Source organism: Pseudochaenichthys georgianus, chromosome 22 (assembly GCF_902827115.2).
Source record: "Pseudochaenichthys georgianus chromosome 22, fPseGeo1.2, whole genome shotgun sequence".
Classification (NCBI taxonomy): Eukaryota; Metazoa; Chordata; class Actinopteri; order Perciformes; family Channichthyidae; genus Pseudochaenichthys; species Pseudochaenichthys georgianus.
The window spans coordinates 35,245,936-35,258,779 of record NC_047524.1 but is presented as its reverse complement, the minus strand read 5'-3'; the positions used below and the strand labels follow the sequence as shown (position 1 = coordinate 35,258,779).

General features: G+C 43.9%; 1 protein-coding gene across 1 annotated transcript in view; it reads left to right on the top strand.

The window, feature by feature from the left end:
- The window catches only part of apoba (apolipoprotein Ba), a 110,261-nt gene that overhangs the window by 81,028 nt on the left and 16,389 nt on the right, over positions 1-12,844 (top strand). The window contains exons 20-21 of the mRNA XM_034111570.2: positions 12,259-12,469; positions 12,614-12,786. Of these exons, the coding sequence (XP_033967461.1) occupies positions 12,259-12,469; positions 12,614-12,786 (384 nt within the window). The remainder of the gene's footprint in view (positions 1-12,258; positions 12,470-12,613; positions 12,787-12,844) is intronic.

Sequence of the window (12,844 nt, the reverse complement as noted above, 5' to 3'; positions counted from 1 at the left end):
CGACTGCTGCTCGGGTCTGCTCGGTCAGCTTTTAACAGGGGCCATAATAGTGTAAATAATGTTTGTTTTGGCAGTTATAACTGAATGTAATGTTTTCTACTTTTTTCCATCTGGGAAGGCATTTGCCTTCATCAGATGGAAAGTGTTTTGACCAACAACTTAAGTATTTCTTAAAGCTATGCAGGGCATGCAAGCGAGCAAACACAAACAAGAACAAACAAACAAGTGAAATGAAGAATACAATTGAAATTGTACAATATAATATTGTGGTGGTTCATCTTATAATTCAGTCTAGAGAATGCACCAGACAGCATCTAAGACCTGCAAAAATTAAAAAATGTCTCGGGGGATGGAGGCCCCCCAAACCCTTCGTGCCATTTCGTCCGCATGCATTTTTCAGGGCAATCTCTATTGGGCTCAGGGCCATCTGTAAATTAGCTTAGATGGCCCTGTGCTTAAAAATGCGATTTTTAAAAATGCGATTAAAAATGCGATTAAAAATGCGATTAATTTCGATTAATTAATTACAAAGCCTCTAATTAATTAGATTAATTTTTTTAATCGAGTCCCGGCTCTAATATATATATATATATATATATATTGTTATCTCATAGACAAAAACTACAGTTTTTTTGCATTTATTATGTATTACATTATAGAAAACTGTTTACTCACCATTAGATGTGTTGAGCGTTTTAGGTCCAATGATGATTATTTCAGATGTATCGCAGTTGAGTTTGAGGAAGTTGAGTTGGAGCCAGGATTTTATTTCAGTGATGCAGTTTTTTAGGATGAAGTGGGGAGCAGCGGAGATGGACTTGGTGGAGATGATAGATGATACAGGAATAAGAATCTTGGCAATATATTCATCCCAACCCTTTCTATTCTCCCCATTAGGTTGAGAGGTAGAATTCCCCACCTGTCAACATCTCGTTTATTAGTTTCACATAGTTTTCCTCAAATAGCTTTGATGTGACGGGAGTCATATTAATGTCCAAGTATTTAAATCCGTTAGTGGACCATTCAAAATGAACCTTACCATCCAGCTCTGCTGGACGGTCCACCAGAGATCATCTACCGATTTTGTTTCATTCGTCAAATAACCGGACATTTCTCCATATTCATTAAGATCGTTCAACAGAGCTGGAATAGACGAGGATGGCTCACTTATATATGTTAAAGGTCCCATCCCATGTCATGATTTTCCGGTTATTACCCATAATAACCGGTGTTGTAGCTTTTTCTGCATGTAAACAGTCTGCAAAGTCACAAACACTCAAAGTACACCCTGTAGCTTACACACGGCGGCGTGCGTTGAAGCTTGGTATTTTAAACTCTATGGGCTCTGAAACTACGGGGCAGCCAAGGAAAAAAAATACACATGCGTTAATCGCGTTAAAATAATTAGTGGCGTAAATCTTTTTTTATTATCGGTATCGGTTTCAAAAACCCAATATCGTGCATCCCTAGATATTACTTTATTTGTCAGATCAAGTCTAAAATTTGACTTGCGTCACAGCAGCTCCATGTCCAACATCAACAGAGAAATATCCAGACAAAAATACATGAAACACAAACAACAACAAATTAACATAACAGAACAATCAGTGAGAGAAAAGCTGCTCAAAGAGCCTTCAGCGTGCATTTGATCTGGGATTTAGCTCTGTATTTACTGTGAGGATTGACTGATGCAGAAAGGAGTGCTTCAGTCTGACCTTATTGAATCGTGGGACCCAGTGCCGGCCCTAGATATTTTGGTGCCCTAGGCGAGATTATGATTTGGTGCCCCCCCCCCCCCTCCAAGCAATACACAATAGAATATATAAAGAATACATTAAAAATCTCTACAAAAAGACCAATACACTACAAAAACAGAAACGTATTGACATAGGTAATATAAATAAAGGTTTCAAATGTATTCATTATTGTATGAACATGTTTTAATTGGGGGGTGGATGTCACATCCTCTAGCGGGGTCCGGGGGTACTTTTTAAAGTAAAATGCTTCAATCTTGTGCACTTTGAGCACACACTTACTAGAGACCAGATAGGAGGTACAACTCTAAAGCACCCATATGAAAAAGATCGGTTTACATTTTAATAACCAAATAAGTATGTGAACACACACAGCCAATAACAAATACATGTAACATATTTATTTATTTTATCCTTATTATTAATATTGTAGTTATTAAATGAAAATCACTCATCAAACAAAAGTAGCTTCTCTTAAAACGTTAAGAAAATAAACGGCATAGGGTTGGCAGGACCCCCGAGCAGAAGAGTAGTCGGCAGGGCCTCCAACAGCACAGGACATAGGGTTGGCAGGACCCCCGGCAGAACAGTAATCGTTGGGGTCTCCAACGGCACATGACATAGGGTTGGCAGGACCCACAGCGGAACCCCCAACAGACCAGGACATTGGGTAGGGACCCGAGAGGGAACTCGAGAAGAGACTTGAGAGGTGACTTGAGAGGGAACTCGAGAGGTGACTTGAGAGGGGACTTGAGAGGGGACTCGAGAGGTGACTAAAAGAGGGAACTTGAGTGGGGACTCGAGGGGGAAACTGAGAGGTGGCTTGAGAGGGAACTCGAGAGGGAACTCGAGAGGTGACTTGAGAGGGAACTCGAGAGGTGACTTGAGATGGGACTTGAGAGGTGACACGAGAGGAGACTCAAGAGGTAACTCAAGAGGTGACTTGAGAGGGAACTCGAGAGGGGACTGGAGAAGAGACTTGAGAGGGGACGCGAGAGGTGACTGGAGAAGAGACTTGAGAGGGGACTCGAGAGGTGACTCGAGAGGGAACTCGGGAGGTGACTTGAGAGGGAACTCGAGAGGTGACTTGAGAAGTGTCTTGAAAGGGGACTCGAGAGGGAACTGGAGAGGGAACTTGAGAGATTACTCGAGAGGGGACTCGAGAGGGAACTGGAGGAGTGACTTGAGACGGTCGGTACGCCGACAGGACACGGGGAGCTGGCGTCGGCTGGAGAGCCAACAGGAGACGAAGTGCTGGAGTCGGCCGGTACGTTGACAGGAGACGAGGTGCTGGAGTCTGCCGGTACGACGACAGGACTCGGGGAGCTGGCGTCGGCTGGAGAGCCAACAGGAGACGAGGTGCTGGAGTCGGCTGATACGTTGACAGGAGACGAGGTGCTGGAGTCGGCCGGTACGCCGACAGGACTCAGGGAGCTGGCGTCGGCTGGAGAGCCAACAGGAGACGAGGTGCCGGAGTCGGGACCATGGCTAATGGGCCCGGTACTTGAGCCGGAACCATGGCTGGAACTGGGGCCGGAACCATGGCTGCTGGGCCCGGTACTTGAGCCAGAATCATGGCTGTTGGGCGCGGAGCAGAAGCCTGGACTCTGGCTGTGTAAGCCAGGTAATGGAGCAAGGAAGCAAAGCTGCGTGTGCCACGGCTGGAATCCAGGCCTTGCATCTCCTAGAGACCTTTTGGAGGCTCCGTGGACCTCCTAAGGCAAGGTGGGATCCCAAGAAGGGGTTTGAGGCTTGAGGCTGGCACTCAGGGCTACTTGTAAAATCCTTGAGCCTCTCGGGCAACAAGCTCCAGAGGCAGGGCTTGCGAGCAACCTCCTGACGTGCCTCCTTCAACGCAGCCTCTCTACCCTGCCTAGATGAGGTGTCATTCTACGTGTAAAAAAGGGACTCCAGAGACGTTCCGCCTGTAGCATCAAAAGGTCTGCTGGGTCCATTATGGTCAGTTCGTTCTGTTACGAACTCAGACACTTAGGATGTAGGACCCCATTGCAAGACCCGGGAGACAGAGGTAAAGTATTTGTAAGATACTTTATTTTCCAAAACAGCAATGAACAACAAAAAAGGTAACTATCAAATCTCTAGCCGAGATGACAAAAATAGAGAACAAAAACTGAAAGCGCTCACGTAGTGAGGAATTAAACTTGTCAAGAGTACAAGGAGCATAGACCTGACCATAGCAAGAGACAATACGCATAGACCTGAACATGACAAGAGACAAAAACCAACTGACACTGAACACTGGGAGACAGGGGGATTTAAACACAGGGTAACAAGACACAGGTGGGAATAATCAGGGGTGGGACTGACGCTGATTAGCACAGGAGACACAGAAGGGGTGACAGGTGAAAACAATCAGGAATGTAGACACACCAGGGAAACTAACGACAGATAGGAAAACACAGGGAAAAAAGACCAGACAATATACAGGGAGGAAAACATGACAAGGACAACAACAACATACCCACTACCAGACACACAAACTTAAAACCATGACACTTTCCTTTCAAAACAAAGCTGCCAACTGGGGTGGCAGCTGGGGTGGCAAGGCCTATTTTTAGGGTGATCCGCCCCTGCTCCAGAGTCCTGCATCGGGTCGGAAACCCGTGGGTACCCGACGGGTGACCCGCAAAAAAGGTGATTCGCGGGTGGTATTTTTTCAAGCGCTTTTTTCCGGGTTCGGTTCTGGGTAAACAAAGATGATGCGGGTCGGGTCGCGGGTATTGCATAATAAATATATTAAAATAATAATAATTTAGTTTAATGTTTAAATCCTCAGACCTCTCCCGCGGGACCGTGCATAATCATAACCTCTGCAGCGCATCAATCTGCTGCTGAGCGCGCCACATTCGAAATGGCTGAGGTGAAGCTCTCTAGCGGAGAATACAGCATTTTCAATAACACTTCCTCAAGAGCGAAATCCAACGTCTGGGAGGCTTTTGGTGTCATCCTAGATGGAGAAAATAACCAACATCCCACGCTTTTTGAGACAAATATGCAACTGCGTGTGTTAATAATTGCACGTTTTCACTGCTGATATATATGCGGGTTCAGGTTGGGTTGCGGATCTTGTGCCGACGGGTCGGGTCGGATTGCGGAACTAATTGGCAATATGTGCGGGTAGCGGGGCGGGTTCGGTATTGCACGTCGCGGGTGCGGGGCTGGAGCGGGTCTTGAAAATCAGACCCGTGCAAGACTCTGCCCTGCTCCTATGAGACTTATGCTGCGTTCACACCGGACGAGATGCGAATATTTGCTTCGCTCTAATCGCTCTTATCGGATTTTTTTACTGGGGGACGCTATTTTAATTAGGTCATCCCAAACAATGCCACACAAGTGCGCATGCGCACAGTGCACTCACAAAATGGGCAGACAGGTCCACAGAAACTACCGGTATGCTTAGTCCTACTTTAGTTACTGTACTGCAAAAAGCAGACGGCGGTGCGCTCAACACACACACAGACTCAAAACCATGGACACACTGGCACATCAATTACATAAACAATGTACAGTATAGGCCTAAATTGCATAAATCCTTGAGCTACAGTATTGCAACTAAGCAGACAGTGCTGCTTCTCTCTCTCTCTCTCTCTCTCTCTCTCTCTCTCTCTCTCTCTCTCTCTCTCTCTCTCTCTCTCTCTCCACTTTCAAAATCTATTTAAAACTCATAACAAACAAACACAATTCCAAAAGTTGTCCTGAAATGAACTTATTAAATAAACGAAACGAAAAATATAGCCTACTTATGCAAACAATATTGAATCTGCGTCCAACGCCCACTACACCACTGGCTGTGTTTACTCGCATCATTCAAACAAGATACGCTGGCTTGGGGGCTACAACTACAACAAAATGAACATATTTTACCGTGATTTAATTGTAATACACGTTTCTAAATGATGCCGAAGTAACAACATACTGATACCGGTTAAAAACCATGAATTAATGCTTTGATAAGTGTGCAGACAAGACGGCAGGCGAAAAACCTTTTAAAATGCGTTTTTTCTGAAGGAAGATCGGATCAATCAGGCTAAGCTAACGTTGTATCTGCTCTGCTCTGTCACAACAATGGCCTACAGACAGAAATAAAGCAGTGACTGTATTCACCATGACACAGACAGACTGTGTTTTGTTCATGTTTAACTTTTGTCCAGTTTCTGAACAGATATGAGGAGCTGTGAGCTGTGTGTGCTAACAGCTAACGGCTGCTGTTTTGGTTTTGTGGTGAATCTACGTCAGTGACGGCAGGCTGAGATCCTCACTGCTGATTGGCTACCGCGAGATCGCGTCACGCGAATTTGACGCTCAAGTTGAAAAAATTGAACTCGAGCGGTTGTCCCCCTCCAATCGCCTAAATTGCGCCGCGGCATTCGCATCAACCGCTTCATGCGTGCCGTCGAAGCGAATTTGCATCTCTCCGCATCTCTGCATCGCGTCCGGTGTGAATGCACCATTAGGCCTCCCCAACCTTGCTTATTTTTGCTAATTGAATTTAGCACTTCAGAGATTATTATTATTTGTTGTATTATTTCAGTACTTAGATCAAATATTGTAATACTAGTGTTGTTTTAATTTGTTATTTGTACTCAGTCCCGGCGCCAGAACAAATCTAAAGGGAGGGCATATGATTTTCATGGGAGGGCACACAAAACCGTCATGTGCTGCGGGCCTGCGGCACAATATATATCAAATAGTGTGGCCAACAGCATTGCGTAAAGAAACCACTTTTGAAACATTGTGTGCGTGGCAGAACAAACACTGTAAATCAGGAGCAAGGCACACTTGTTAAGGATGGCAGCTTCCTCATCGTTGCACTCGGAGATAAATAGTGACAGAGACGATGAACTTTTTAGCCCGCCTTGGGCATGGTTTATTTTCTATGCACTGCAGGTGCATCCTTTCGCTCAGCCGAGCTAACTTAGAACATTATTTTGGCCAACTCTGCATCTTTGTGCAGCGTATACTCAAACAGCGATAGGAAAAGCACACTGCCTGACTCGGACATGCTGTGGAGTGAATCGTGGTTACCTCTGAGAGGGAGTTGTTTGACAGCTAAAAAAGCTATAATATCAACGACAGCTGACGCGTAATAAAGGTTCCGTGCAGCTGATCTGTGTGCACCAAAGTACTAATTTCCTTATTTGTTTCCTCGCGTATCTCTCTCTCTCTCCACAAACTCTCACATGAAATGTGTTCTTTTGATGCGGCATGCCTTAGCAGTCCTCATCAGTCTGTAATGCGTGTTTCCAGTCGCAAAAACCTTTGACAGTAAAAGCCGCATCAGATTAAAACGTATTTACTTTAAACTGTCTACAGGGGAAACAAAAGGCTGCATCTGCTTTTAACGGATATTCAAGCCATGGTCTGTTGTTGTACCATGCAGTGGCAAAAGTGCGCTTCTTTCCTGAAAACAATCTCCCTGGATAACGATCCAGTTTCACCTGGTTGGGTTTATTAACCCCAAGATCATCTGGGGCTGTTGGTCTTTGAGCGGTTGCTGGCCCAATAGTACCTGTTGATGTGCTGCAAGGTAGCGTCTGTAGTGGAAGCACCGGCACGGAGGAGGAGGATGCTGGCGGGTGTGGTACAGGGTGTGGCAGGTGGTGATGGTAGAGGCACATCGGAGGACAGCGTTGGTGGCAGCTGCCTTGATGAGTCAAGGCTCGCTAACTCAGCCCCGGGGTTTGCCGAGGTCAAGCTTGTGACATTAAGGCGTGCTGCTGCAACGGCAGGTGCATGGTCGCCAGCAGCACCATCGGCTGCAGTTCTTTCATCGCTATTTCGTTTGAATAAATCCTTAGACCTTTTAAGTGATAATGCACAATAAACAAATCCAGAATAGGCGGCAGAGTGTGACGCTGTGATTAGTCTAAATGTGGACGAATCACAAATCACAACAGACACATGAATTTATTTGACGTAGCCTGCAATTTTTTCTTGTTCAATTTATTGGTTTCAAGTTTATAGCCAACACCCGGAATTCCTAATTTAAGTTCTACTTATTTCAGATCATTATTTGCATTAACATGGCAAAGGAGCACCTAATTCACATTTAGCATTGGCCTTTTAGCACCTAACATTTGTGGAGAGCCCTAGAATTATCACTTAATCATGTGTCTCCATGAATAACCAATGTATAAAGGCGTTTTTATTTTTCCAAAACGTGGCTTTAGGTTTAATCGCAAGATTCCTCATAATAAGAGACTTATACTTAAATATTTGCTTTATACAGCTTTATTTATAAAGCACTTTAAAACCTCCATACCTCCAAGTGCTGTGCAGTCAAATAAACAAACGAAACATGCAACAAATCACACAGCTCAGCTCACACACCATGAATCAAGTACAAGTAAAAACAATAGACAATTTAAAAAGCAATAAAGGCAACAATCTACAAGATGTCAAAACGCTAAGGAGAAGAGGTGGGTTTTCAGAAGCGATTTAAAAGCAGACAGTGTGGATGCCTGTCTGATGCATGGGCAGATCATTCCACAGTGTGGGAGCCGCTACAGAGAAAGAACGGTCCCCTCTGAGCTTGGACCTGGTTCTGGGCACTATCAGGAGCAGTTAATCAGCTGACCTGAAAGGGCGGGTGGGCGTGTAGGGGTGTAGCAGCTCAGAAATATATGTTGGGGCATTAAGGGATTTAAAAGTAAATAAAATAATTTTAAAACGAGTCCTAAAATGTATGGGCAGCCAATCGAGCGAAGCCACAATGAGGGAAATGTGCTCAAATGTTCGTGTGCCAGTTAAAAGCCTTGCTGCTGCATTTTGCACCAGCTGCAGACGAGCGAGGGAGGACCCGCTAACCCCCATGTAAAGAGAGTTGCAGTAATCCTAGGTTTTACCACAGCTTTGATCTGACTCTCAATTCTTAGTTCAGGGTCGATTTTAATTCCAAGGTTCGTAATAGTGGGCTTGGTGTACTGAGCCAAGGAACCCAGGTCTACCATTACCATCCATGCCTTTATGTCCTCTAGACACTTTAACAGTGGGCTAATCGAGTAACCCTCCTTCTGTTTGAGTGGGACATAAATATGGCTATCATCAGCATAGCAGTGGAATGCGATGCCGTGCTTTCTAAGTATGGACCCAAGAGGGAGCAAATAAAGGGAAAATAGCAGGGGGCCTAAGACTGGGCCCTGTGGGACCCAATTCAGGAGTGGAGCAGAGGATGACTTGGAGTCACCAAGGCTGACAGAGAAAGTTCTATCATTTAGATATGACCTTTGCCCTCAATGCCCACCCTCCAAGCGAGAGATCAAGATGTCATGGTCGACTGTATCAAAAGCGGCAGTTAAAATCAAAAAGTAGAAGAATAACGCAGTCCCCAGAGTCAGTAGATACAAGGATCTCATTAAAAACTCTTAAAAGAGCTGATTCAGTGCTATGCAACGTTTTAAAACCGGATTGGAAAACCTCAAGTATATTGTTCTCTTCCAGATAAGACATAATTTGACTAATAATTTGACATAAATAGACAATCTTCTCCAGGATTCTTTACATAAAAGGCATTTTAGAAATGGGCCTACAATTTGCCAGAACTGTGGGATCCAGACTGGTTTTCTTTAACTAGAGGTTGCACTACTGCATGCTTCAAGTTCTCAGGGACCTTCCCTGAGAGCAGACTGCTGTTAATAACTGCCATCACTGATGGTCCTACAGTCGGGAAAAGCTCTTTAAAAAGTCGAGGAGGTTATTCTGTAGGGGGTTACTGAAACTGAAACTGTATTTGGTGTTTAAGAAAAAGGAAAATAAAGTTTATCAAAGATAAAAGTCGAGGAGGGCAGGGTCATTTGGAAAACCAGAGGGCTTTAACTGACAGACAATCTCCTGTACAAAAGACAGAGCTACAGGCTCAAAATGGTCAAAGACAGCAAAGCAGGGTGCAGGAACTGAGGGGTCATTTGCAGGAGCAGAGATTTGAGCTTTAGTGGAATTGACCTTATTAATACAAAATGTAAAGAAATAAGTGCTTGCCATCAGCACAAAACGGTTGCAGCTAAGCCATTGTGCTGTTTACCAACTAGGAGTTTTTCCTGGTTCTACCTAGACACTCCCCCGTTGAAGGCCTTCCGTGTGACCAGGGCTCTCTAAACTGCCCGCTCCGATTTGGGGCAACACTCTGTGAACTGAGAGCTCTGTGTTCCGCAGCAGCACAGAGGGAAGATAAACTGGTTCAATTGACCACCTTACTGTAGATGTGAAGATAAAACACCAGCAGTTTGGGTGGGTGTAAATAGCGGAATAGCTGAGGAGGTGTAGACAGTAGACACTAATGTTATTATAGTCAGATTAATAGTTCTCTGACGTTGTCACTACCCAGTGATGTACCTGAACGCGTTCAATGAACGATCGTTCATGAACGCGTTCATATTTTGGGCGAACGTGAACTGAACGTACTGTATTTCCGCTAGATTAACGTAATTGAGAACGCGTTCATTCTCAGCGCTGTATAACGGCGTTCAAAAGTGCGTTCATTCTCAGCACTGTATTATAAAGGCGTTCAAAAGTGTGCCAGATTTCATATGCCTTTCAGCCGAAAACCCAGTTAAAACACACCGTAAACAGGCTTCAAAATAATGCGGAAAACCATCCAATCTGGCAACAGCAAGCTGCCTGTGACGCGTACGCGCCTGTCACCCCTGGCTGTCGCACTAAAATATAAATATACTAAATATATCAGACTCCTCACAACAAACAATGTGGAACCGCGGAACCGGCGAGCATTGAATGAATGAATTAATTAATTAGTATGGACAAAGCCGAGAGCAGAGCTCTGCAGCAGCACTCGCTCAGAGTGAGACTCTACGGCAGTGGTGGGGAACCTCCGGCCTCCGCCCGTATACGGCCCGCGAGACAATTTGGTACGGCCCTCGAGGTCATTTATAAACACACGCAAAAAATAAAAAAATTAAAGAAATCTAGACCGCAAAAAAATTAAACAAGCTAGTGCTTGTTTTTCCTGGCCAAGGTCAGGGTCCTTGAACACAACACGAGCCTAACGTGTCATCACGTGGTATATGTCTCGACTGACAGGGGTGCAGTTCTGACGGAGAGCACCAGAACGCCACTCCAGCACTTCAGAATTGCAGTACCGATAAATCCATACACATGCCGCAGTTTCTGCGTGTCTGTGTCTTTAGTTGAAAGCCCAGTGGCGATCTGCTCATCTGTCATACAGTCAATAACTTTGTTGTTAACATTAGCATCTGGTTAGCTAGCTATGCTAACGAATATAAGAAGCTTTGTCTACAACCAGTGAGGTACAGGCACATCTTTATATGATCATTATAGTTATAAAAAAAACAAGAGAATAAAGTAAACAGGTATAAAATACTATATGACAGTTATTAATAAAGAAAAATACAGTTTGAAAGGGGAGTGATTTGTCAAATATCCATAAATTAAAAGAAAATCTGCTTACAGTTGTGTTTGGGTGTTGAGAGATGTGTCCATAGATCTCCTAATGTTGCTCTCATAGTGCAACAAATCTTGCCAGGGGAGCATGCCCCCCGGACCCCCCTAGAGGAGGTTAGGTCCCCCCCCCCACTTAAATCATGTTCACATGGATAGGAAACTAAATACATTTGCACACATCTTGTGTCCATATCTTTCTGTTTTGGTGGTCACGCCACACCCTGCACGTGCATGCATACGCGAGTCATGGTGAGATATCTGGATTAAGAGGTTGCTTTTTCTTTGCACAGAATGAAATGAATGGGCTGTGATTTTAGTTTTTTAAGCAGAGGTCAATAACTTGTACGGCCCTCTGAGGATATTGTAAACATTGAAATGGCCCATTAACATCGTACAGGAGACAAATAATAGCTCGCAGCAACGTATTGAAAAAATAACTATGAACTAGAAATTAGTTCATTTTTGAAACCATGAACTTTAGTTCAACATTTTGAATTTTGAATTATGAACTATGAACTGAACTAGTTAATTTTAAAATGTGTGAACTGTGAACTGAACTAGTTCATGTAGAAAGTGAACTTTCCCAACACTGTCACTACCCCACTTGTATTTAAGCATTTGAACAAGTCAGCCGTTGGTCCTGATTCTTAAAATGTCTTGCTCTTAGCCTTGAATGACATAGAGCCTAAAACATCTTGTCTCTATATAATATTTTGCTCTGGAGCTGGTTAGGTGTGCAGCTAAAGTCAATAAGGTAATCTACCATGGTGAGAAGTTAACTATTGTCCTAGGACCATTACAAAAAACTGCCTGGGGTTTTTGTATGGTCCTTGGATCTTGAATGCTAGTTAGTCTTATATTATTTAGAGAACTCACTGGATGCAAAATATTACCTCAGGGAAGCAGGAAGATTGTACAGTTCTGTTGTTCCCTCATTATATGGAAGTGGCCTTGGTGTCTCTAAAAAACTGCAGTTGTCTTTGGCTGCAAGCTCGTGAAAAAGGAACAGGGTTGGATATTGTTCCTATGACAAACACTGAAAAAGATAATCTGTTTCTGATTCTAGGATTCGATTCACTCGAGGCTACTGCGTCTCTGAAATATAACCGCAACAAGAATACTCTCACCACTGAGGTTGTCATTCCCGACTACGATGTGGAAGCAGGCATTAAGCTGGCTGTAATTGAGAGTGATGCCAGAGGAAAGAAGATGCGAGGTATTACTATTGATGTCACCAACAGGAACATCCCACAGCTGACTCTTGTAGGACATACAAGGTACATCGTTCTACAAAACCAACCTAAAGATAAATAATAAGTTCAGCTGTGCTCTCTGGTGTCTTGAGAGATTTTTTGTTTTATAAACATACTAGAAAATGAAAATGACTGAGAAATAATCCAATAAGTATGTCCTTGTTTTAGACTTCATATGATGAATGACGCCATGCTGCAGATACAGATGGTCATTCCCGTTCTAAAAACTGAAGCCTTTGTCACTGCAACCCTAAAGAAGGATAAGGATTTGCTCATGGACTTAGTGACAGCCATCAACCTCCCTAAGACATCCTACCAACAAAAAGCTTCCCTAAAATGTGGTAACTTTCATCACTCACTTCAGCACAGAAAGGAGATGTAAAACATTCTTTCATCCTT